The sequence below is a fragment of the Meles meles genome, chromosome X (assembly GCF_922984935.1).
Source record: "Meles meles chromosome X, mMelMel3.1 paternal haplotype, whole genome shotgun sequence".
NCBI classification, from domain to species: domain Eukaryota; kingdom Metazoa; phylum Chordata; class Mammalia; order Carnivora; family Mustelidae; genus Meles; species Meles meles.
In genome coordinates this window covers 131,680,907-131,705,913 of record NC_060087.1, presented here as the reverse complement: position 1 = coordinate 131,705,913, position 25,007 = coordinate 131,680,907, and the positions used below count along the sequence as shown (strand labels likewise).

The 25,007-nt window shown below is 61.6% G+C and overlaps 3 protein-coding genes and 1 long non-coding RNA gene across 4 annotated transcripts; 1 reads left to right on the top strand and 3 right to left on the bottom strand.

Annotated features, from left to right (window-relative positions):
* Positions 1-1,416: 1,416 nt before the first annotated feature.
* On the bottom strand, positions 1,417-7,535 carry FAM50A (family with sequence similarity 50 member A). The gene is made up of 13 exons (XM_045996248.1): positions 7,321-7,535; positions 6,111-6,195; positions 5,912-6,011; positions 5,519-5,664; positions 3,651-3,727; positions 3,509-3,575; positions 3,327-3,388; positions 2,941-3,017; positions 2,662-2,716; positions 2,412-2,460; positions 2,217-2,287; positions 1,985-2,095; positions 1,417-1,883 (listed from the first exon to the last, which is right to left on the bottom strand). Exons 1-13 carry the CDS (start codon positions 7,429-7,431, stop codon positions 1,875-1,877), a joined length of 1,020 nt encoding a protein of 339 aa, XP_045852204.1. The 5' UTR covers positions 7,432-7,535; the 3' UTR covers positions 1,417-1,874.
* A 692-nt stretch (positions 7,536-8,227) lies between these two features.
* On the bottom strand, positions 8,228-14,425 carry GDI1 (GDP dissociation inhibitor 1). The gene is made up of 11 exons (XM_045996013.1): positions 14,125-14,425; positions 12,765-12,872; positions 12,523-12,622; positions 12,251-12,385; positions 11,567-11,765; positions 11,148-11,279; positions 10,502-10,601; positions 9,899-10,070; positions 9,456-9,600; positions 9,272-9,326; positions 8,228-9,181 (listed from the first exon to the last, which is right to left on the bottom strand). The coding sequence occupies exons 1-11, from the start codon at positions 14,167-14,169 to the stop codon at positions 9,029-9,031; spliced, it is 1,344 nt and encodes a 447-aa protein (XP_045851969.1). The 5' UTR covers positions 14,170-14,425; the 3' UTR covers positions 8,228-9,028.
* Positions 14,426-14,860: 435 nt separating this feature from the next.
* ATP6AP1 (ATPase H+ transporting accessory protein 1) lies at positions 14,861-22,682 on the bottom strand. Its single transcript, XM_045996142.1, has 10 exons — positions 22,485-22,682; positions 22,099-22,225; positions 19,507-19,581; positions 18,986-19,179; positions 18,432-18,472; positions 17,546-17,631; positions 16,907-17,145; positions 16,277-16,324; positions 15,958-16,189; positions 14,861-15,721 (listed from the first exon to the last, which is right to left on the bottom strand). The coding sequence occupies exons 1-10, from the start codon at positions 22,625-22,627 to the stop codon at positions 15,512-15,514; spliced, it is 1,395 nt and encodes a 464-aa protein (XP_045852098.1). The 5' UTR covers positions 22,628-22,682; the 3' UTR covers positions 14,861-15,511.
* Positions 22,683-22,857: 175 nt separating this feature from the next.
* On the top strand, positions 22,858-24,774 carry LOC123935138. Its single transcript, XR_006816879.1, has 3 exons — positions 22,858-23,247; positions 23,959-24,032; positions 24,409-24,774. It is a non-coding gene; the product is annotated as an uncharacterized LOC123935138 (long non-coding RNA).
* The last annotated feature ends 233 nt before the right edge of the window (positions 24,775-25,007 follow it).

Below are 25,007 nucleotides of genomic sequence, written 5' to 3'. Positions count from 1 at the left end.
TGAGCCCCGCATTCCTATGGGGCCAAAGTCCCGAGAAGAGGGCTCCTGGCGCTAGCCCAGCCCGCCCCCACAGGAACTCCGGCTTGTGCCCACCAAACGTCCAGACACCCGCCACCCCTACTTAGGTGAGGGGGCGCCTCTCTCAGCCCCTCCGCCCACCAAGGCTACATCCCTTCAGTGGCCTGGCTCGAAGGAAGTGGGTCTCCTCCCCTTACAGTTCCCCCAACCCCCGCCCCTGGATCCTGACCCAACCCCTGTACATTTACGGTGCTTCCGAGCCAGGTCCTTCCCTGCCAGGACCCAAGACCCGGCCTTAAGGAGCTTGTTTTCCAGAAGCTATGGGGTCGAAGGCAGTTCCCCTGGCAACCGTTTCAATTGGGTAATCCAGCTGAGCGGGGCTCCCTTTCCTTGAGAAGCGCACTCTTCTTGTGCAGAAGGCCAGATGATCCCCTCTCCAGGGTTCCCAGTGCCAAACAAAAGGCCCCATTGAGGTCCTCAGACTTGTCCCCCACAACCAGGACCGGGGGTCAGGCTCCGCCACCCACTCCCTGCTGTGCCGAGGTGCTCCCGCCCAGGCTCTCTGGGTCCCTCCTCCAACCGACCCCAGATGGCTCTGCCCCAGCCACAGGGCCGGAAAGGCTGAGGGGGAGCTCCCGGTTGCCGGCCGGGATCCCCCATGCTGCATCTGAAGGGGACACAGGGCCCCGCCCATGGGGGAGAAGGGCACAGGAGCTTCTGTCCCTTGTGGGGTCCCCCACTGTCCCATCTGTTTGCCAAAGAGGGGGGACCAGACCCAGACTTGGGATGCTGTCAGCCAGGGGCTGCCCGTTCCCTCTGCTCTGGTTTAGGCGAGAAGAAGAACGGAAGCAGGGAGCGGTCAGGTTGTCTTCCTCAGCCTTCTAGAACGGGACCTGCCTGCCTCAGCTTACCCGAAGGGAACGGGGGGATCTGGCTGCTGAAGCAAGGGCGGGGAGCAAGAGCACCAGCCCCAAGCTAGACCTCCCCCCTCGGAGCCAGGACAGCACGGGGCACCCGCAGCAGCCTTCCCCCGCAGGCACCAGGCAGACAGCCTGGGAAAGGCGCAGCTCCAGGAGGGCCAAGTGGGCTTCCAGAGCTGTGGTGGGGATGCAGGGGGTCGTGAGCCACAGGACAGCCGTGTCCCCTATGAAATGGGCAGGAAGGAGACAGAAGAGGAACCCAAAGGCCTGGGGGGAGGGAGGACCCCTCCCACTCACCACAGACAACCATGATGCCACGTAGGTGCCCTGGAGAGACGGGTTGGCTCCAAGGGCAGCGCCTGCCCAGGCCCCGGGGGGTTGCGAACGCCCCCCTTCCGCAGACTCACGCTGCTCTTCCACGGTCCCGCCCCCAGCAGACAAACACGTGCTTTCTCGCCAGATACAGAGACCAGAAACATGGCATGATTTCATTTATGTGGAACTTCCAGAATAGGCAAATCCATACAGACAGAAAGCAGACAAGGGGGTACCAGGGGCTGGGGGAGAGACTGTGAATGGGCACGGGGTCTCCTTGGCGGGGGTACGACAGAAATGATCTGCACGTACACAGAGATGATGGTCGCACAACACTGAGTGAACTAAGTACCCCCCAACTGTACACTTTCAAATGATCAAAATGGTGAATTTTATCTCAATAAACAATGTTTAAAACAACTCTGCCGTGCGCATTTATTTCTCATAAAAGTGACACCACCGGGGCAGGGGATGGCCAGCTCCCTCCTCCCTTTCCTCCATCAGTCAGGTCAGGGCTGAGGGAAGTGGGGAGGGGTTGGGGGGGCGCCTGGAGTCCTGGGGACCCCGGGAGGGGGCGGAGGACAGCTGGAGCTGGAGGATCCGCCAGGTTGACCGCCACGTTCACCGGATCTGGGGTGAGAACAAGAGGACGGAGAAGGGGGCTGAGCGGGCGGAGGGCTGGCTGCTCCCCTCCCCCAGCTCCAGGCCCCCTGGGGGGAGGGGCTGCTCACCGTGTACTTGTCCCACTTCTTCTCAGGGTCGTAGGGCTCCCAGCGACTGGCGGGGAAAATGTGCTTGTTCTTCTCGTACCAGCTCCGCAGCACCACCTTGCCTGCGTGGGACTGGGGGGTGCACGGACAGGGCCCTGTGGCTCTGGGCCACGGGGGGACAGGGGACTTCCCACCCCGAGCTCTCCCTCCCTCCACTCTTCCCCGGCCCCGCGCCTCCGCAGCCCCGCCGCACCTCATCCTTCTCCACGGTGGCGTCACTGAGCAGCCGCACGTCATCGTGAACGTCAAAGTTAAAGAGCGGCCCTGAGCGGGGAACGCAGCCGTCCAAGGCCGAGGCCGAGACCATCACGCGGCTGCCCCGGGGCCATGGGGGGTGGGAGGGCAGGGATCCCACGGGGAAGGGAGGGTCTCCCGCCGGCGAACTTACCGCTCTTCCCTCGCGCCTTGGTGACAATGAAGTCGTAGAAGCTGTGGTGCTAGGAGCGGAGGGCGGGAAAGTGACGGCCGGTGACCCATCTCAGCCACTGCCGCCCACCCGCCCACAGGCCCGCCTGGCCTGAGACAATGACCCGGGCTGGGACGGGGCCCCTCTCAAGAAGCCCCCAGACCCCCCAAAGCCCCCCGACCGCGCGCTGCCCGCCCCCACCCGGGGGCTCCGAGGAAGAGAAGAGCCTCACGTGGGGTATGATCAAGTCCTCCTTGATGTACATGAGCTGCTCCACCCCCGCCGACCTGCCGGACGCAGGCAGGGGGCTGTGGCCACCGAGGATGGCCACGGGGCCGGAGCCGGGGCCGGGTGGCGAGCCAGGGACCGGCGCCTGCCGTCCTCCGCTCCCACCTCGGCCCCACTCTCTCAGGAGCCCCGTGCCCAGCAGGCCGCCCTCCCGCCCGGGGACCCGGCCACCCCGTAGGTCTCCGGAACTGGGCCCGGACGGCCACGGCGCGCACGCCCGCACCTGAGCTCGCTGAAGTCTTTGCGCAGGATCTCGAGTGCCTTCTGCAGAAACTGCTGCATCGTGTTGCCCTTTTTCATCTGCAGGAGCGGCCCGACCGCCACCATCCAGGAGAGCGAGCGGCAGGGGACAGAACGCGGCAGCCTGGCCAGGGGCCCTCGAGAAGGCAGTGGCCTGGAAGCCCCGGCCAGGGACCCTGGAGGCCCTGACTCCCCCCGACGAGGGTCCAGGCCCGCTGGCCTGACCCCTCCAGGGTCCCTGAGGACCACTCACAGGAAAAGGACCTGTGAAATTCTAGGGCCAGGCTTGAACGCACCTTCCCGGGGAGCTCCGAGGGAGGCCGGGCCGCAGTGGCCCGGGGAGCAGGCTGCACGGCCCGCGTCGCCTACCTTCACCGTCCGCCGGTGCCCAGAGCCGTCCCAGTAACTGAAGGTGATTTCGATCTCCTCACCTGGGAAGCAGAATCGGCCCTTGGCCTCCACCAGCTCCCAGGAGCTCGGGGCACTGCCCCGAGGCCCCATGGCGGCAGCAGGGCCGGCTCCCCCTCGCCATCCCGCTCAGTGGGCCTCACTCTTGATCTTTTCCTGCTTGGCCTCCCACTCCTGCCGCAGCTCTTCCCGGAGCCGGTTCTCCTCTTCCTGGGGAGGACACGGGTCAAGGAGGAAAGCCCCGGGCTGCTCAGGGGGCCGAGCCGAGGGGCAGGCGGCCTTTACCTCGCGGTCTCGGTCAGGCAGGAAGCTGGTGTCCACATCGGGGTTCTTCCCCAGTTTCCTCTTCTTTGTGGGGACCTCTGCAGCAGAAGGAAACACGGAACATCTGGCACCACCTGACAACACCAGGGAGCCCGAGCCTTGCCCATGAGCCCTGCCGTCGGTCTCCACTGCCAACTGGACAGGAGGTCGGGGACCAGGAGCTTGCCCCGTCAGCTGCGGCCTGAAGTGCCCCGGGGGACTGAAGGCGTCAGGGCCAGCCTCTGTGGTGCCAAAAGAAGCAAGCAAACCAAAGCCCACCGTGCTCCGGCCCGGGCTCGCCCGCAGCTGGGACTCGACTTGGTCTTCACAGCGAGGACGTGAACGAAGTAGCACAGTGGGGTGTGCGGCGCCCGTGAGCACGGTCACCAGTGACGGAGGACCCCGGAGAGCGCGCGTCTGCGGGGCGGTAACCGTCGACAGTCACCCAACCTGAGACGAAGCCTGAGTGACGCCGACACCATCAGCTGCAGGCTCGAGAGGCCCAGAATGCTTTAGCGTGACCAGGAGAGTGTTTCTGAGCTTGCAGACCCACTAAAAGGGTCTTACAGACCCCTAAGAGCCCTTCTGGAACACTGGGGCCCTGGGGGACAAGCACACACCCCAGCCTGCTGCGGCAGGGTCTGCCTGCCCGTTACAAGCACCCAAAGATCCCACACTGGGGCCCCATCGCAGGGCCCACAAAGCCGAACCACGGGGGTGGCGGGATGGAGGAAGCCCTCAACCCACAGGGATGTTAACAGTCTTCCCCCAGGTCCCTGCTGTCCCAAACCGTGGTCCCCGCCACACAGACGCACAGCTCGTGATGCTACCGCATGTCCCTCCACACTTACACTGCTAAGTCCCACTGAGGTCCTCTCCGCCTGTCTCGCCGCCGCACAGGGAGCACACGAGAGCCCAGGGGGCACAGGCTTTTCCTCCCGACCGTGCCAGCCACTCCCGCCCAGGCCAGGAGGCTGGGCCTGCGGCCACACCGCACCCCACGGAGCCCTGCCTCAGCTCCCTGCCGCCACGCTTTCCAAAGCAGCCCGGGCCCACCGTCACAGCCTCTCAGGCCTTCACGTGTCCCCTCCTGCCAGCTCGGCTTCCGGGCACACTCAGCGCTTGACTCTATCCATCTCTCCACAACCCTCCCCCGTCCCTCGAGTTGCTCATGAAATTCTCCGCATCCTAGGCCCATCTCAACCGTCCCCACCACAGGGGGCTTACCCCGGTCCTGAGGTGGCCCCAGGCCCTTCAGCAGGGCGCCTACGGACCTATGGAACTCCAAGGCCCTGCCCCTCTCTGTCTGCCTCGGTGGAGGCACACGGGGCCCCCACACTGGTTTCCTCTTTGCTACCCAGCCTTCCCGAGTGGCCCAACACCCCTCTGTCCCTTGGCGGAGACCCCTACTGTCCAATCAGTAGCCCCCGAATGTCTGTGGCTGTGTCAGTTTACCCTGAAATCGATCGAACAGAAGCGACACCTAGGGGTCCCGCTCACACGAGCTGCGTGCTCGCCGGCCACCGAGCAGCACAGACGCGAGCAGGCTCACGACCACCGCGAGTCCACTCTTCGTGGCGCTTAGGAAGGGCAGCTCCTGGATGGGCGGCAGCCTCCCCCCGCGGCCTCTTACACTGAGGACCCCAGCGCCACACACACACACACACACACACACACCCCCGCCCCGAGCCGCGCGCGTGCCTCTGCCCCTCCCCGCCGCAGCCCTGTAGACTCGGCCCTCGGAGCCGGCCGGACGCGGGAGCTGCAGGACCACAAGCCGAGCAGCCGTCGAGGCTGGTGGCGGGCGCGCTTCTCCATGCCAGAGCCCGGCCCCTGGAAGCGGCCTTTACCTTCCCTCTCCAGCTCCTCCTCGTACGCAGCCACCTCCTCCTCCTCATCCCCTGCCTCCTCCTCTTCCTCCAGGGTGAAGGACAGGCTGGAGATCTTGCGCTTGGCCTCCTTCTTGCGCTCCTTCTCTCGCAGCTTCTCCAGCTTCCTGCCGGGGCACAGGCACTGTCAGGCCACACGGCCCCACCCCGAGGCTCCTTCCCTGCCCCAGCGCCGCCGGCCTGCGCTCGGCGTGGGGCCTTCGTGGCACCGGCCGGGGCGGACCCACCAGCCCGGGGCACCTCCCGCTCCTGGGCATCCCCCCCACCCCCCATGGAGGGGCGAAGGGCCCGGCCTGCCCCAAGCGCGAGCTGTGCCAGGAGGGGAGGCCCGCGGCCGGCGGCGCCGGAACCCACAGCTGCAGCTCCTTCGACTGCTCTTTCTTCGCCAGCTGCTTCTCCCTCTCCTTCACCAGGGCCTCCTGCTTGGCCTTCATGTCATTCAGGGTCACGAGACCTGGGAGGGGTGGCGAGATGAGCAAGGGTCAGTCACCACAGTCAGCGAGGCGGCAGGCATCTGGGGCCAGGAGAGGGTGCGCGCACGCGGGTCGCTCACCCACGGTGCTAGACTTGAGCTCCGCCTCCACGGCGTCGTAGTGCGCAGAGAACTTCTTGTCGATGTTCGATTTCATGATGTTCTCCTGTTGGGGCGGGAGCGGAGCGGTGAGGGCCAGCCGCCACCCCGCCTCCGGACTCACGGTGATGCGACCTTGGGGAAGACATGTCCTCTTTCCTTGGTTACTGGAAGGGTCCCCAGGGCTCTGGGGGGCACTCCCAGTGCTGAGGATGCTAAGTGGGGCGTGCTGTCGCGGCCCCTCCGTGTCTCCTGCTGGGGACCAGAGCTCCCTCAGTGGCCTAGGGTCACAGGCTCCACCTCCCTTTGTGTTCTTCCTACCCAGCCTTGAAGCTGAAGGTGGGGACCCAAGCCAGGGGTGACAGGAGCGAGTGAAGAGCGGCCAAGGGGCCTATAGTCCCCCACTGAGCAATGTTGCTCCCTCCTGACCCTAGATGTCGCCAAGAGTTCCCCATGAGACCTCACTGCAGCCCAGCGCCACGCCACTTGGTACCACACAGGTCCCTCTGTGGCTGGTGGCCTCCAAAGGAGGGGGCCGGCGAAAGAATGCAAGTCCACACTGCGACAGCAGGGCTGGGCCACCAGGGGGAAGTAAGGTTGAGCCAGGCCTTGGCGTGCAGCTGCTTCCGTGCGCCAGCTTGCCCCAGTACTGAAGGCAGCCTGCTCTTCAAACGAGCGTCCCCAAAAGGCCCAAGCAGAGGAACCCTTTCTTCCTGAGAGCCCCCCCGCCACCGGCCACCCACGAAAGCCCAGACGGCGAACCCTGCCTTAGGTCCGGGGCAAAGGGCTCTATTACGAGAGGCTCAGTGGCCAGTGGATTGGCCAGGGCCCATGGGGCCTGACCTCCCTGGCATCCACTGGATCAGGGCGCAGGCCTCGTTCCCAGGGTCGGGGGGCCAGGGCGCAGATGCTGTGTACAGGAGGGGAGCCCAAATTCCACCAGTGCAGCCACTGACTATGGCTTCGCCCTCCCGGAGGCTTGTCACAGGATTAGCTCGTCTCAGCCTCCTGGGCACATTTTACAGATGAGCACACTGTCGGCGGACCGCTTGTGCCCGTCGCCGGGGGTGGGCGAGCAAGGGTCCCGCCCCGGCTCGCCACCGGGGCTCTGCGTCCCGCGCCGCCGCTTTCGCGTGGCGGCCGGGGCGGCGGGTGGCGCGCGTGCTCCGAGTCGCCCTGGCCTGGCGCGCACCTCCGCGATCCGCTGCTTCATCTGCTCCATCTGCTCGCGCTGCTTCTCCCTCTTTTTCATCAGGTGCATGGCGCGGCCCGCTTCGCTCGCGGCGCCCTTGTATTGAGCCATGGCGGCGGCGGCGGCGGCGGCGGCGGCGGTGGTGGCGACGGCGGCAGCAACGACAACAGCGGCCTGATGGACTCTCAACGGCCGCGGACGGCGGCAGCCGAGCAGTCAGCTGACGCCCGCGCGGTGACGTAGGGCACCCGGGGACGCGTGATCGCCCCGCCCCGCCAGGCCCCGCCCCCTTCGGCCTCCCCGCCCCCTTCGGCCCCGCCCCACCCCGCCGGCTCGGGAGGCTGGATGGGTTCCTGGCTTCCTCGGCTCCCGCATCAATTCCTCGACGTTAACCCCTGGCCCGAGACTGGCTCCCCAGTTCGCCTTCATCCTGCTGACCCCAAGCCTGGGCCACCAAGACCCTCCAGTTCCTTAATGTTGAGCCCAGCCCAAGGCCAGGTCCGCACCCCACGGCAGCGCCCTTGCCGCCACGCTGCTTCTCACTGCTTCCTTTGACGCCCCCACCCAAGACCGGGCCCTAGTCTCCGGTTTCCCCAGGCCATGAACCTGGGCGCGAGGGCCCTCTGCCTCCTCCCTGCCTTCGAGACCAGGGCCCCGGCCCCTCCACTTCCACCCCCACCCTAGGCCAGACCCCCTTCTCTGTCCCACACTGACCCCAAGAGGTTACAGATCAGCACTAATTTGCCTGCATGTGGCTCTTTCCGTTCAGGAGCTAATTCCCTGATGAAGGCAGTCACCGTTCACACCCATCCCGAGTAGAGCAAAGCCAAAGTCTTAGGAGCAGCCCAAGGAGCGGAGGCCCCACCCACTGCCCAGTTTTTTGGGAGATCAAACTGAAGACCTGGGCCCAGGTTTCAACACAGTTTTATTGGGAGGTTTTCTGTGAAGTACACTAGAGATTGGGGAAGGGGACACATTCACTTTGCAAGGTAAGGGTTTCCCACCACAAGGGAAAGGCTGTGGGGTGGGGCAGGGCATACTGGGGTTTGGATCCATTTTCCCACCTCCTTCTGCTTTGCTCACATTTTTTTTCTCAGCAAATGCCGGAGAACACAAACACAAAAACAAGAAACAAAAACAGCGAGATCAACCTCCAACCGGGCCACACCCAAGCCCTCTCCCCTCCCAGGCCGCACCAGAAGGCCGCAGGTAAGAGGCACAGTGCTCCCTTCTCAGATCGGGCGGGCCAAAGTTAATAAATTAGAATAAATTAACAAGGGCGGGGGGGGGGGGGGGGGGCAGGGGATGCAACTTTGTGCTGGGAGGGCCCCTTCTCTCCAACACACAAGAGAGTTGGTGGGGGGAGGCAGGGGGCATCTCCAAAGGCCACTACAGTAGGGGTTAAGAGCAGTGGGGGCAGAAGGAAGCTTTTCCTCCACGTTCTTCCCAAACAGGGCAGAAGAATTAGGAGTGGAGGCGGAACAGACATACACAAGGAAAAGAATAAGGGAGGGCCAAGAAAGAGGATGCTATCGAACCCCGTCTCCCGAACCGTCGCTGAGGTTAAGGACTTGGTCAGTGAATCAATGAGGAATGTAGAATGTGGTGGGGGGGGCAGAGAATGCTGGAAAGCGGGGTGCCCTCGTGGAGAACAGACTTAGGTCAGGAGAGAGGGTACCAAGGGCTGGGGTGGGGGGGGGGTCGTCAATCACTGGTCAGCTTCTCCAAAGACGTCATTCTGTTTGCGCTTCATGTTCTCAAAGTCAAAAGCAGAGCCTGCCATGCGCTTGTAGATGTCTTTGATGTCATTGCAAGTCGTCTCAAAGTGTGTGGTGGCGTCATAGGAGCAGGAACAGAACACCTGGAAACATCCAGAGCCCCGGGCCAGGGTGAGTGGGCCAGGGGCCCTGGGTGGGGTAGCCAGGAGCTGGGGCCAAGACGGCCTGCTTACCTGGCTCTCGGAGCCATCGTCGATGGGCTCGTACAAGTCACTGATGGCCACAAACCTGAGGGGCAGACAAGGGAGGGGAAGACCTCACGACCAGCCTTACTCTCGCTGGTCTCCCCCCGCCCCCACACAGCTCCCAGGCTCCCTCCCCTTCCCCAGCCTCAGCCCCAGCCCTTCAGCCCCTCACTTCTGGTCAATGGGCTCCAGCAGCTCCAGGGCGGGCTCAACCTCCTTTTCCGGGTCCGCGGTCTCCACCGTGGTGCTGGCGATGGCGACGTACTTGCCCTGCGCGGCCACGTTGTGCGCGTACGAGATCATGCACACGTAGATGTCTGCGCCGGAGAAGGCGCTCCGTTAGCACGGCTCTGAGGTTTCCTGGAAGCTCGACTCAACTCGGGCCCACCTGCAGCCCTCCCCGGCCCCGCAGAGCAGGCAGCACCCAAACCCACGCTCACAGAGCAGAGTCCAAGCTAGCCAGTAGCTACGGCGCCGAGCCTGGGGACGGCTACGCAGCTCCCGGCTCTTCCTTACAGGAGTCAGGCAGACAACCCCCAGAATGCCGGGGGGGGGGGGGGGCAGAGCCGCCCCACAGAGCACACACCGGCAGCAGTCACGCGGGACTCGACCTACCTGACTTCCTGTTCACTTGGTTCTGGGGGATGATGATCTGGCAGGAATTGGCGTCATTGGTGTTCTTGATGGGGTGGCTAAGGATGCAGATGATGCGGATGACCTGGCCGGCCTTCCGCACTCGGTCCGGAACGTAGCTGGGGTCGCAGATCAGCTGCTTGCAGCGGGCCACCTGTGGAAACACCAGGAGGCCCATCCCAACACTCCCCTAGGTGGTCGTGGGGCTGCGTCCGCGCTGCGGGCTGGCACCGCACTCCTCTGAGCGGTCACCGCTGCCCCTCCTGTAACACACAGCTCGGCTCTGTACCTCACGGAGGTGGGCCCCCATATGCAGGGCTGGAAAAACCCTTCTGCTGAGACACCGTGCCCGAGAACACTCCCGGAAGCCCTGGCACAGCAAGTGGGCTGGAGACGCCCCTCGCTGATAGAAACGGCTATATGCGGTTTCTTCTGGAGCGCTGACACCCCCCCAACCCCCCCTGCCCAAGGCTCTTAGACCTGATTAGCAGCAGTCACAGCAGAGCCCCAGTCCCTGGGAAGAGGACCTCTAAGAAGGCCAAGCCCCACCCAGGCCATCATGCTCTCGCTGTGCAGGCAGCTTACCTCCCCCTCCGACTTCACACCCACCACCTTCCCGTTCTCCATGATGATGTCGTCCACTGGTTTGTTCAGCATGTACGTCCCTCCGTAGATGGCGCTCAACCTGTGGTGTGCACAGCCATGCTGGACTCCCCCTCCCAGGGCGAAACAGGGCCTGGTGCGGCTGTGCCCTCCCCCCGCCAGCACTGGGGAACAGAGCAGGCTGCCCTGGACAGGCAGAGCTCAGGAGATGGGTGGTTCTTCCCCGCTCTGATACTGCCACAGACTCAGGACTGAATTTGGAGTGCTCCTTTCTCTCTGGAGCTTCCACCTAGAACATTCTGCAAAGGGCTACTATGAGGGTGGCCCGAAGGCACAGCTCGCTCCTCATGGGAATGGTCCAGGAACGAACAAAGGTCTCTGGAGAAGGTTCAACCTCTGACTCGAGGTTCAAAGGCCACAGGCCCGGCCCTGGAGCTGCCGGCCTCAGGCTGGGAGCCCAGACTGCCCTGCTGCAGGCCCGGCTCCTGCACCGAGGCACAGTATGAAGTGAATCACACCAAAGGCAAAGGACGATTGCTACTTGCTATGGAAATGCTCAAGGGTGCCATTTCCATTCTTGGCTTTGGTCCTACTCAGTACTGTCAACAGAAAAGAACCACGCCCTCACCTTGCGAAGCCCTGGGGCAGCTCGCCAAGGCCGTAGAGTGGGTACAAATAAGGACTCTTTCCATATCGAGCCAGAGACTCACTGTACAACTTGATGCGGTTGATGGTCTCGAGACAGGGCTGGTCCAGGTAGCTGGGGGGGGGGGACGGCATCAAGAGAGCAGGCTCCAGCGGCAGCACCCCAGCTCACCCTCACCCAAGCACCGGGCCAGCCTTCCCACCACCCTCTCTGGCCTGGGGAAGACGACGGGTCAAATAAATGCACAGAAGAAACAAAAAAGGCCAAGGATGGGCACGTGGCTGAGCATAAGAAATACGCAGGGTGGGTCAAGGGGGAGGCACGCGGGAATGGGGAGGGCAGGGCGCAGGGCAGGGCGCAGGCCAGACGAGGGGCAGTCTGCCATGCCAGCTTCCTCTCACTCATCAGTGCGGTAGAGGGCCAAGGCATGGCCAGTGAAGTCGACGACATCCTGGCCCAAGTCAAACTTCCGGTAGACGTCACGCATGCTGGTGCTCTGGGGGTCAACACCCTCGAAGGTCTTGGGGTCATTTTCATCAAAGTTTGCCACAAACACCAGGAACTTGCGGAAGCGCCGCTTCTCAAACATGCCCATCAGATCTGTGGAGGATGCGAGGAGAACCTTCATAGCACAGAACACGAACCTCTCCTTCCCACAGGCCACCCAAGAAAGCAGACGCCCCAACTCTCAGCTGAGTTTTGGCGCTGTGTGTCGCTGAGCACTGTGTGACCTTAAATTAACCGTTCTGCTCCTCACGGCCCGTTTCCCACCTGCACACAGAGGTGACTGGACTGGACAAGCCTGGAGCACTCTGCCAGTTCCAACACTTGGGGCTGTTTCACACGGGTCAAGTGCGGCCCCTGTCAGAGGCTGAAGTCCCTTCAGAAAGAGCAAGCACCCATGCGTCCCCCTCCGTGCGTGGACTTCCCTCCGGCCACGCACTGTGAGGCTCAGGGCAACTGAGGGAGGACAGAGCAAGGGGGCCTGGTGTTCCCCTGCACGGGGAACGTGACCTTGGGCAAGGGGCACCGCACCCTGCTCTGCCCCTCGCCCTGGTTCTCTGGCGCAGGGAACATGTACTCACTGGAAGCCAAGGCTTCGGTCTCAGTGGATGGCACTTTATAGATCTTTCCCCCCTTGTAGACAAAGCTGCCCTCCACCACCTTGAAGTCCAGGTAGCGCGTCACCTCTGTATACAGCAGCATCTTCACCAGCTGCCCTGTGGGGCGGCGGGGGACGACATCAGCACAGCTCCCCCACAGAAGCCCTAGCTGGTCCGGCTGCCCCCCTTCTGGAGCCTGACCCTCGTCTGGTCGTCCTCATCACCCCCCACAACACCTCTTTCATGTCTCTCACCATTGGCCATGAGGAACTTGGGGATCAGGTCAACGTTCCAGTCTCGGCCTCTGCCCATCGCCTCAGGGGGCCCATCCAGCAACTGAAAACGCTTATACAGCTGCAAGCAGGAGAAACAGAGAGAGCCCTCAAGGACCACCGCCTCCCGCCCCTATTCCCCCCTTCCCAGCAAACCTGGGGAGCCACCCTGACCCCCTGTGGGAGAGGTTAACGGGAGATGGGACCGGGCCCAGCAGCCTCACCTCCTCCAGCGGGGTGATGGAGGAGCTCTCCCCCCCATAGTAGGGGTTCCGGTCCATGTGCAGCACTTTCTTGCCGTTCACAGACATGATGCCCGACAGGATGCATTCCTGGGGAAGAGGGCAACACTCGCTGCACTCCCGCCTGCCCGCCTCCCCACCAGCGGCCCTGCTCTGTTCCCCACCGGAAACCTGAGAAGAGAGCAAAGCTGGAGCCTCTGCTCCAAAGAAAGCTCCTTCCACCCCTGGCGGCCGCCTCGCCTGAGATCAGGCAGGGATGACAGCTTCGTCTGACCGGTGTCTTTTAACTTTGCTGGACAAAGGACTGAACAACAGAAGAGAAATAACGACGGCGCTGAGAAAAAGAGTGTCCGTCAGACACAGGAATGGTCTTCGGGCAACCACCATGCCAAGACAGTCCTGTACCTACACAGGGCCGCGCTAAAAGGCATGAAAGACACAACGAGCCGCAGAGGAGCTCCGACGGACAGTGAAGGGCACCAGAACGGGAAGTGAGGAAAGGCTGAGCGCCGCCTGCAATCTCAGGCCCCACCCTGGGCTGCTCTTTCCTCAAAGGGCAGGAGCCTCTGACCCTGCCCCTGTGCAGCCACGGGAGGGCATTCTGCATCCCTACCGAGGAAGAGGAGTCTCTCCAGGGGAGTGGTCCAACAGGCTTTGGGGAAGAGGAAGATAAACACCCTCACCAGTTGCTGTCAGCAGGCCAAGGACAAAGGCTGCAAATACTACCCAGCCTGTAATCTCCATGGGAAACCGTGGTGGGGTAGCAGGAATGTGCTCACTGGCCCCACTGCTGCTCCTTCTGGAACATTCCCTGGGTCCCCAGGCCCCATAAAAAGCCAGGAACGCAGGATGAGGGCCCAACTGGGCAAGACCCCCTTACCCAGGGTCCTTGTACTTCATCCCCACCAGAATTAGCGCAGGATGGGGGGGATGCAGGATGGGGAGGATGCTGCGTGCGAGGGATGGGTGGGGGCCGGGTGGGCGGGGTCAGGGCCGCGGAGGGGGTACCTCGGGTCGCCTTGGGGTGCGTCTTCGGACCCAAGAGGCGGGGGGGGGGGGGGGGAGGGAACTGGGGTGGGTGAGGCCCGGAGAGTCGAGGGGGCGGCTAGGTAGATGGCCGCTTCTCGGAGACGGGGCCACGACGGTGGAAGAAAAACCATGTCGCGGGCGGGGGAGGTGGGGGCGGCGTCGGGCAGGGGGCTGTCTTTTTGGGGGACTCGAGCGCCGGGGAGGCAGCACAGAGGACTGCAGTGCCGGGAGGATGGGGTCGGCGGCCGGGGGCGGCAGCGCCGCAGGAAGGAGGGGGCGATGCGGGGTCCCGGGCCAACGAGGCCACACTTACGGTGAGGCCGGTCCCCAGCACGATCACATCGTATTCCTCGTCCATGATCAGGCCTAGCTGCCAGCGCGCGTCGCTCCTCCTCCTCCTCCTTCACCACAGCAGCCGCCGCCGCCGCCGCCGCTGCCGCCGCACTGGACCAAAGATGGCGGCGGCCGACGCCGCTTGACCCCTCCGCCGCGTCAAAGAGTCCCGGCCCCTCCCCACGTCTCGCCGCACCAGCGGGGGCCACCGCCTCCCCGACTCGCCTCCCAGGAGGAGCGGCCCGGGCCCGGGTCCCGGCACCAGTGCGGTTCCGCGGGCGGCGTCGCTCGCCGAGGGCCCTGAGTGCATTGGAGAGGGGCGGGGCGGGCGCGGTGGTCGGCGGCCGGTGCTGCGGTCCGCGAGGGATCCGTGCGCGGGAGCCGCGCGCGACCCGCCCGCCCCGCCCCCCAGGAGGCTGGGAGAGGCGGGCGCGCGCCGCTGCGGCAGCCGGGGGCGTTCCCCTCGGGGTGGGAAGCGGGCTATTGTCACGACGGTCTCCCCCCGCCCCCGGGCACTGGGCGCCCCGCTCTTCCCCCACCCTGCGCGCCGCAGCCCTTCCGTACCCTCGCCAGTTAGGGGCCCGTCTTGCTGAAGACCCTTCGGCCTTGCCTTTGGCCTGACTGCGTTACAGCTACATCCGGGTGCCTGTCCCCGCAGCCCTGAGCCCAGCGCCTCCCCTCGCGCCCAGTGCAAAATGAGTGCCAAGAGTCCTATGAGCATGGCAACCTGTCTTTATTTTATTAGGAAGGAAACCACCGAGAAACCCAGCCTCCTGCCAGGCACCTGGCCGGAATAGGCCAGAAAACCAATGATCACACCCAGGCCAGTTGCTGTGCAGATCCCTTCCTTCTCACGCCACAGAGATAAACCCCAGTGTACTGCTTATTATTAGCACATCACCAAAAGACAATGACACCAGCCAAGCGGGACACTTAAATAGTACTTCCACAACCCCCAAACGCAGGGGACATCAGCTTCTACCTGCTGCATGGAGCCCCATAAAGCCTGGGGAGGGAGCGTTTGCTACACAAAAGCACTATAAACAGCAAGGGGAGAAGACACAGAGATGAGAATACAGAAGGGGCAAAGGGGCAGGAGGGGGGCCCAGAACGCATGTCCTCTTCCCCCTACAACGACTGGGCCTGGAGGATCTGTCTACTATCTATGAAGAATATGTACACCTTGTTGGTAGAGATGGGGGGTCGAAAGCCCCTCAGTGGGTTGAATAGGGAACAAGACAGGCTGAGGGCAAGTGGGGGTTCATGCTATGGTAGGAAGAGGGGAAGCCCTTCAGTCCAGTGTGCCTCGAGGTGGGAAAGCAACAACCTGGACGCCATCACGCCCGCAACCCCCCGCAGGAACAGGATCACACAATCTGGGTCAAAGAGATGGTGGGACCCTTGTGGTCGTCGAAGCGGTCCATGGTCTTGAGACTAAGGATCATGTGCAAGCCGTAGGTGAAGATGAAGAGCATGAACAGGGAGGTGAGCAGCCCCATCCAGATGCCCGGGGAGAAGAAGCCCGCGCAGTCGCTGGCGTAGGAGAACTGCTCGCCGGTCACGTTGAACGCTTGGATCTGGGAGGGACACAAAGGAGCGTGTGGCCCACACACAGGGAGACCCAGTGAGTTCCTAAGGTGGCAGGCAGTCCACATGGGAGGGGGCACTGTGGACACAGGACTCTCAACTACGCTCCCATCCCCCACTCCCAAGCCCAGCCCCAGCCCCACAGACATTGGCGCTCCTCCGTTCTCTGATCCCTCCCTCCCGCCGCCTCCAGTCTGCCCCCCCCACCCCCGGCCCCGCGTCCCACCTGGAAGTCCTGAAGAGTCAGCTGCCAGAGAGACGGCTGCAAGCGGGCCACGAGGAGATGGCCGTTCTTGCTGAGGCTGCTGACATACTCGCAGTGAAAGGAGTAGACACTGGGCCCCGTGACCCGGGAGGCATTGAAGTAGGCCACTGAGCCGTTGCTGTGGATTTCCAGGTGCTCCATGGTAAACCAGTGCCGGGCAGACACCGGGTAGAAGCGGTTGGCCAGAATGAACCTGAGGGAGGCCGTGTGGGGTGTCAGGCAGCTGGGAAGGCTGGAGCCATGCGAGCCCACCCACATGTCAACCGACCCTCGGACTCACCTGAACGTCACTGTGGTACCAAAGAGTTGTTCATAGGTCAGCGATAGCCTGCAGGACCAGAGTAAGAGGTGAGCTGTTGGGCTCTGGGAGGGCCCCTAGCATCTAGCAGCAGAGCAAGTTCCTCAGGTCTACGCTACCTAAGCTGCCCCAGGACCTCACAGCCACCTGAAGAGGCAGTGTCCCCCCCCTGACAAATGGGAAAACCGAGGCCCTATCCCATCTAGGCCGGAAACCAGCACCCAGGCTCCCCCCTGCAGCTAAGAGCGCCCTCCTCTGGCTGCCCTGGGCCCACCCCACTCCCACTCCTTTCAGCTCCCCGCCTTCCGGTTGCTGAGATGCGCACAGTGGACTCTGGGGATAAAGGTGGTCTCTCTCACCACAAAGGGAGGCTACAGAAGCCCTTGAACTAACTCAGGCCTGGCAGACACCCTTGGCTGTCACCCTGAGGCTGTTCAGGGGTGGGGGGGGTGTCAGGTTCCGCAGTGACTGGGAAGTGTTCAGAACCAAAGGTCCAGGCAAAGCCTAGAAGGCATGGAGAGGCCGAGATCTGAGCAGGCCCCACCCCACGATTCTACCTGCTTCCCACAGCGACGACCCCCCACCACGTGCAGTGACAGGCACTTGCCTTACCTGGCATAGGAGTCATTCCAGAAGGAGCCCGTCAGGTTGAGCTCCTGGACACCAAAGGTGAGGGAGGTCAGGTCCTGCCAGCGGTCCTTGTACGCCACCGAGAAGTTCCGGGCCCAGAACAGGATCCGGGGCGCAGTGTCATTGTAACTCACGGGGGGGTGGACGCCAGGGGTCGCCGACTGCTTTTGCAGCAGCTGGCGACCTAGTCCCCCGGCCACCATGGTGACATCACGGGCCACCTGCACAGACAACCCACAAGCCCTCTCTCAGTGGCCCTGAGGGCATGGCCCAGAAGCAAGTGACCTGCCCTCCCTCTCCCCGCTGAGCACCCTCTCCAGCACCTGCAGTCCTACTGCTCAACTCAGAGGCCCTTTGGCCAGGAAGCTCCTCCTGGCCGACCCGTACGCCCCTGAGCTCTTCCTAGTGTCTCCAAATTAGAACCCCTGGACACAGTGTCCGAACACGGCAGCCCGTAAGGCCCACTGAGCCAGATGGAAAGCTGCAGCCTGGAAGGAGGAAACGGGACTTTCTGGTTCATCCTCGTCCCCCACACAGGCCCAGGGAACAAAGCGGCCCCCTAAGGCACTCTGCTCAGAGCCACACTCCCTCCAAGGCCCTGCCGAAGGGGACACGACATACCCTGGAAGGGCGCACCGCCGTGAGGGCCGCTGTGTACGGGACGTCTTCAGACTTGAGCGTGCTCAGCACCTGTCCGATGACCTCATCTGAGGAGCAACGGAGAGAGCCGAGACCCAGGTCACGCGCGGCTCCTCACACTAACACCCTGATGCCAGCCAGCAGAAGCCAGCAGCCCCGAGGCTGGGCCGTGCCATGTGCCCCATTAGTGGCCTCTCTTGCTGGTGTTCAGTGGGATCACCTCGCTGAGGTAGAGACCACCGGATGTCTGCAGTGTGGAGTCTCCCACCCCTGGCACCTGCCGTGTCCTCTGCGGTGGGCCCCTGAGCCCTTCACAGCTGGCTCCATCAACCTTCACCAATGTTTTCGTTTCCATCGAGGGTCCCTAACAGCGGGTACTTCTTACCCCAGCTACCACCCCGCCTCCCCGGGGACACCTGCGGCCTCAGGAGCTGGCTCCCTAAGGCCAAGCCCTAACCACATTAAATGAGAAAAGACACAGAGATCTAGAAAACTCCAAATTCACTTCTAGGTTTTCGATGACCCTTCCATGGGGAAAGGCTGTCCTTTATAGCAGAAAAGAAGTCCTCAGCTCTGATTTTGAAACAGTGCTTGTCTATTAAACCCCAAATGCTAAGCTTTGTGCTGCCAGCGTGGAGACCGACTCTGCGGGCTCTGCCACGGAAGGCCCCCAGGAGTGCCAACGCGCTGCCCAGCTGAAGAGGGGCGAGGCCTGGGGGTCCGCATCTTTCTGCTCAGCTGCCAGTTGTTCTGGGAGGCCCGAGGGCCACCCTGGAAACGCAGAGTGACTCAGGAGCTCTGAGGCAGCTCTCTGCGGCCAAGGGCTGAATGAGGTTGGAAAACATGTGCCCTCCCCGGCCCCACTCACCATTGCCCGTGAGAACTTCCCTCGGCGCCATCAGACCTGAGCTATGGGACAGAGGCAGAGCGTTAGGGCCCCTGCCCCGCAGACAGCTCCCCGCCACCTGGGGACGCCTCCCCTCCCCTCCAGGCCGCTGTCCTCCCCGACCAGCCCCATCCGACAGCACACTCAAGCCAGGGGCTCTGGAAGCCACGCTCACTCCTCCCTCTGCGCCTCTGCCGGCTCCACGGCCCTGCCCTTGCCCCTTCTGCCGCAGCTTCACAGTCGCACTCGAGGCCCTGCCAGCTGCTCTGTGAACGTGTCCCGGCTTGGGGAGTGAGCTCCCCCACCAGCGGGGCCCAAGCCTGTCTCATCTCTGGAGCCCAACAGGCCTCACTCAGGGCCAGGCACTAAGTCCTGAGTCACCGCTGACCAGAGGCCCTTCCCGCCTCTTCTGGACACACGAAGCACCTTCTGCTACGGCTTCAAGGTACTGAACAGGAGCGCGGCCGTCTCTAGCTGGGCTGTGCCGCCACAGCCCGGCACCTCGCCACACTCCGGGCTCCGAGGCCGGGCCGTACCTGGATGTGTAGGGCAGGCGGATCAGCAGCAAGGCTGGGAGGCTGGCGTTGAGCTTCAGCTCCCGCAGGGTGGCCAGGTCCACGTGCAGCGGGCTGGCCCCGAGCTTCTCCTGCAGGTACGTGCTCAGAGTGCTGGCTGCGTACCAGTCAACAGCAGGAAGCACCAGAGAGGAAGGGGCCAGGTCCAGGGCATTCTGGGGGCCAGGGAGAGGCAGAAGGATGAGTTAGCAAGGGAGCAGTGGGCCTGGGCCGGCCCACAAACCTCTCTGGCGGCCCCTCTGGCAAGGCACACCCACACCCACACCCACACGCCGGGGTCTTACTCGAGGTCAGAAAGAAAACACCCTACATTCCTGGCCCGAGGTCAGAAAGAAAACACCCTACATTCCTGGCCCGGGACACCTCAGGCTTTTCTGCCCCCAAGGCCAGCACCTCCGGTTCCTAAGGGGACAGCATTTACTGCGCTGGGGGAGGGCGTGCAGGACAGGCCCCGCGGCCCTGGGCTGTGAAAGGACTCTCACCTGCAGGTTAGAAAAGGCGCTGTCTTGCTTGTTTCCAAACACGCCACCGTAGGCTGTGAAGTCCTCAATGCTCAGCTAGTGGGAAGCAGAGAAGACGCCTCAGAAGGCGGGGCTGGGGCCCAGGCAGGGCAGACACCTTCCCTGCGCTTTTGCAGGGACAGCAAAATCTCACTTACGATCACAAAGGGTCAAGTTAAAAGAATGACCAAAGGCATGTTTGGGGGTAGGCAGTGGAGGGATGGAAGGTTCTCTTTTCTTCTTCCAGCACCTTCCTGCTAGGGTGGGAAAACATGGCAGGTGGTCATGGGGCTGGGAGGAAGTCGCGGGCAGCTGACTTGTGGTAAGGAGTCAGCCACCTGCCCCCAGATGAGGAACTAGGCAGGGAACAGGGAAGCTGGGGGAGGGGCTGGGGGCACTGAGGAACATCCACTGCCCCCGCCCCCCACGTCCCATCCCCTGGGCCGCAGTGGCAGTCGGAGAAAAGGAGAACCTGCGGGGGTGGCATCGGCTAGCACCGCCCACGTCCGGGCTGGACAGGACCCTTTTTAAGAGAGGGCAAGAGGTTCCTTCCCTGCCTGGGTTTGGTAGAGGAGGGGCGAAAGGTGAAGGTGTTGGATATGCCGGAGAAGGCACTGAAGTCTCCGGGCTCCGGAACACAGCTGACTGCAACCCTTCCCCCCACAACCCAGAGCTGTCCTCCGGCTCCAGCCCCACCCCAACTCCCTGCCTCCTCCAGCTTGTCCCAGTGAGGCCCAGAGGCAATCTTAATCAGTCTCCCCCCCCCCCCCCGCCGTTGTGTTTAGTGTACACACTTGCCCGGCCTCCTCTCCCCCCTTGACAGGAATCCTAACCCTATGTGGCTGCCTGAGCCCTCATTCTGAAAGCCCACAAATCGCCACCGTGTCCTCTCTGTACTGCTTGCTCACAACGGCCCAAAGCTTCCTGCCACATTCAGACTGCAAGCACCCTTCCCCCACCTCACCCCCTGGCTACCCGGCTAACCACCTCCCACCCCTTTATCTCCCTTACCACCACCCTCCAGCCACGGCAGCTCCCACGCGGGCTCGCCAAGAGCACTCCTTGTCCAGGGCCTTTGCACCTACTATTCCCTCTGCCAGGAACCCTCCTCCACTCATACCCACATGGCTCATCCCTCTGTCCATTTAGGCATCTGCTCAGATATCCCTCCCCGGTGCGCCTTTGACTGATCACCCTATCTTTTTTTTAAGATTTTATTTATTTATTTGATAGACAGAGATCACAAGTAGGCAGAGAGGCAGGCAGAGAGAGAGGGGAAGCGGGTTCACTGCTGAGCAGAGAGCCCGATGCGGGGCTCGATCCCAGGACCCTGGGACTACGACCCAAGCCGAAGGCAGAGGCCCCAGCCCACTGAGCCACCCAGGCGCCCCCATCGCCAATCATTCTGTTCCCTTGGCCTGCTTCCTTCTTCTCTGAGAACTGCAGCACTGACATTGTATCATACACCGACTTAGCATTTACGTGCTGCCCTCACAAGAATGTCAGCTTCCTCCAGGCAGGGACCTGGATTATTCTCCTCACTGCTATGTCCCCAACACTTGACACCTAGCACACAGTGGGCATGAATGAATGGATGGATGCCATAAGGAAACCCCGGACAGATGTTTTACAAGGCTTATAAGAACTGCTCCAGTCTCTGGTATCTTCGTTTTACAGATGAGGAACCTGCACTCACAGATTATCTCACTTGTCCAAATGCTGGGAAGTAGTAGAATGAAAACTGAGTTCCAGTCTAACAACATGACTTCCCACCTTTCAGAAGGACTACAGGCCAGCATACCCATCACTATCTGCCCACAGGCCAACGGAGCAAGACCACGAAGGGGAACGAGCCACACAAGCCACCACGAAGGAAGGAATAAGCAGAGGCTCGATAATCTCCTGAACGCCCTAGAATCTCCTCGTGGGCCATATGCCTGCTTTGGAGGCAGAGATGAGCATGGCAGGGAAACTGTGACCAGGAGCACAAGCTGGGTGGGTGGGTGTGTGTGTGACAGACTCAGGCTGGAACCTACTGCGGTGTCCGTAAACCATGGAACAGCAGCCAGTGGTCGCACCTCTACCAGCCCTGGTTTCCTTGGCAGTAAAACCAAGATAATGACATCACCTGAGCACAGGGCCTATGAAACACTCAATAAATGATCATTTCGATTATCTCTATTATGATCATCAAAGTTAGAAATCACAACTCTGTCACCCATCAGCTGTGTGACCCTAAGCAAGTCATTTACCATCCCTGGACATAAGTCTTCCCACCTACAAAGAGGGCTGATAATCCCCACCACGGAGGGGAGCTCAGATAAGTGCTCGGTACTCAGTAGGCATCTGGCCTCTGACCCCCCAGCTACCGCCCAATCAAGTCAGCGCCTTTCAAGGGCCGCAGGGTTCCCACTGAACCATCTCCTGCGGTCCTTCCCAAGAGAGGAGCCACACGTCCCTACAGTTGGGACAAGGTCACTGAAGCTTCCCTTGGGGAATGGGCCTCAGTGTCCTGGGGGGAGGGGCCTGACTTCTTCCCGATGACTGAGGGAAAGAGGGTTGCGGCGGGCGCACCTTGTCCTGCAGGAACAGCAGCACATTCCGAGGGCCCAGCTCCAGGGCGGGGTCTAAGTAGGTAGAGAGCTGCGAGTCGCTGGTGATGTGGCCCTCGTGGGTGTTGGCCGCAGGACCCCACAAGTCCCTGGCAGGGGACACAAGAGGTGCTGTCAAGTGGGGGCATATGGCTTGGGATCTGAAGCTCATGGGCTCCCATCGTTTTGCGTGGGGCCCCGAGTCCTGACCCCGCTGGCTCACTACGGGCCGCCCAGGAAGGGACAGTTCCCCTCTGCCCCCCTCGGCCGCCGCTCGTTGAGGACAGCCCTGGAGCCGGGAGAGGGCACCTCAGCCGCCGCGGCGCGCAGCGCAGCCTGCCCCGGTCCGGCCCGGCCCGCCACGCTCACCGGTCACTCGACCACAGCACCAGCGGCACCTGCTGCTCCGCCGCCGCCACCGCCATCAGCAACAGTGGCAGCCACCGCATTTGCCAGAGCGCTGGGGCCTGCCGCGTCCCCGCCTGCGCCCGAACCGCTGCCGTCGCCGCCATCACAGCCTCGGCCTCCGCCGCCTCGGCCGCCGCTGCCGCCGCAGATCAGGTGACAGTCGCCCCCGCCCGAGCCCCGCCCCGCACCACCATTGGCTCGAGCGCAGGCCTGCTCGCCAGATCAGCAGGTGACTGGGCAAAGCTCACGCCACTCACGGCCGCTCCTTTCCACGGATTGGCTGTGCGTGTCTCCAGGCGCGCACGCTCCAAGTAGGAAAGGCGGTGGGGCGGAGCTCCGCTGGCTCCCAGCGCGCGCCCCCTTCCCACGGGCTGGGAACGGGAGTGGGGCGGGGCTGGGACGGTTCCGCTCCCTCGGTCCCCCACTCGCGGGGCTTCGTGTCTCCCCGCTTTAATCCTCCTTCCGCTTAAAATTGCAGGGGTGGTTTCTCTTTCCTGCAGATGGACTCTCCCTGAGACAGGTGAGGAGGGAAGAGGACCCAGGCTAATGTCCAGAGGAACGTCCAGCACTGAAAATGGGCAGGGAGGAGGAGGGTCCAGGAGAGAGATCAGAGAAGGATCATCAAGGAGGAGGGGAAGAGGATCAAGAGAGGGAGGAAGGGAGAAGCGTGGTTTCAAGGACACCAAAATTAACCATGTCAGCGTCAGCTGCTGCCAGGAAGCAGGTAAGATGAGGACAGAAAACTTTCTTGGACTTAGCAACAACTGGAGATTTTGGCAAGAGCGGTGTCAATGGGAGGAAGGAGACATCCTTGTAGATTGTCTTTTCTCGGTGTGCTTTAAAGAGTGGAAAGAGACAGTGACAGCTAGAGTCATAAGGTGGGAGACACCACCTCAGATGAACTGGAAGACTATTTTTCTGTGCCATTTTTGATTTCTCAGAATGGTGACTGTTAGAAACAAACAAACAGAAAAACAACCAGAGGGTTTTGAAGGGGCGGGGGTGGGGGGGGGGTGGGAGGTTGAGGAACCAGGTGGTGGGTAATAGGGAGGGCACGTACTGCATGGAGCACTGGGTGTGATGCCAAAACAATGAACACTGTGATGCTGTAAATAAACAAATAAACGAATAAAAAAAAAAGAAACAAACAAACAAAAAGCCGGTAGCTATAATCCAAGATCGAACTCGCATTAAGGATATGTGCACTGATTGATTTAGGAGGAAGTGAGCTGATGCCTGCAACTTAGTTTGAAATGCACCAAAAATAAAACGGAGGGAAGTGTGAGTACAAAGACCGGTTTGTGGTAAAACAATAGTAAATGTTCATGGCAAAACCTAGGGGGCAGATCTATGCGTTGGTACTGTTAAGCTTTTTTTGACCTTGCTATATGTACTGGATTTAACGGTGACCTCCTGAAATGCATTATCCATCCAGAACTGGGAAATGTGACCTTATTTGGAAATAGGATCTTCGCAGATGTAATCAAGATCAGATCATTCTGGATTCAGGTGGGCCCTAAACCCCATAACTGGTGTCCTTATAAGAAGAGGAAGGTTGCTTAGCTTATTGGCATATAACTGTTAATAATAACTTCTGATGAGGGCACCTGGGTGGCTCAGTGGGTTAAGCCGCTGCCTTCGGCTCAGGTCATGATCTCAGGGTCCTGGGATCGGGCCCCACATCGGGCTCTCTGCTCCGCGGGGAGCCTGCTTCCCCCTCCCTCTCTGCCTGCTTGTGATCTCTCTCTGTCAAATAAATAAATAAAATCTTTAAAAAAAAATAACTTCTGATGATTGTTTCCACTTCCTTGGTGTTAGTTGTGATCTCTTCCTTTTCATTCATAATTTTATTCATTTGGGCTTTCTCTCTTTTCTTTTGGATTAGTGTGGCCGAAGGTTTGGGCGCCAGAAAGAAGGCCATGTGACAATGGAAACAGATTTTTGCAGCAGCCAGGCAAGGAGTCCCCGGCCCTGCCAGCAGCTGGAAGAGGCGGAAAGGATTCTTCTCGAGGGCTTTCAGAGGGAGCGTGCACCCACCCATGCCTTTATTTTGGACTTCTAGCCTCCAGAACCGGGAAAGAAGAGATTTCTGTCAAAACAGCCCAAGGAAACTGATACACTGGATGTTTGACATTTTTCTTAATAAAAATATAGAAAGGGGCACCTGGGTGGCGCAGTGGGTTGAAGCCTTTGCCTTCGGCTCAGGTCATGATCCCAGGGTTCTGGGATCGAGCCCCGCATCGGGCTCTCTGCTCGGCGGTGATCCTGCTTCACACACACCCCCCGCCCCCGCCCCCGCCAGCCTCTCTGCCTACTTATGATCTCTGTCTGTCAAATAAATAAATAAAATCTTTTAAAAAATATGTAGAAAGAAGAAAGTTTGATAATGCCCTTTGTCGGTAAGTGTGTTAGGAAGTAGAGTCTCCCCTGCACAGTGGTAAGAGGATCGGTTGGTAGAACATTTTGGGGGGATAATTTGGCAGC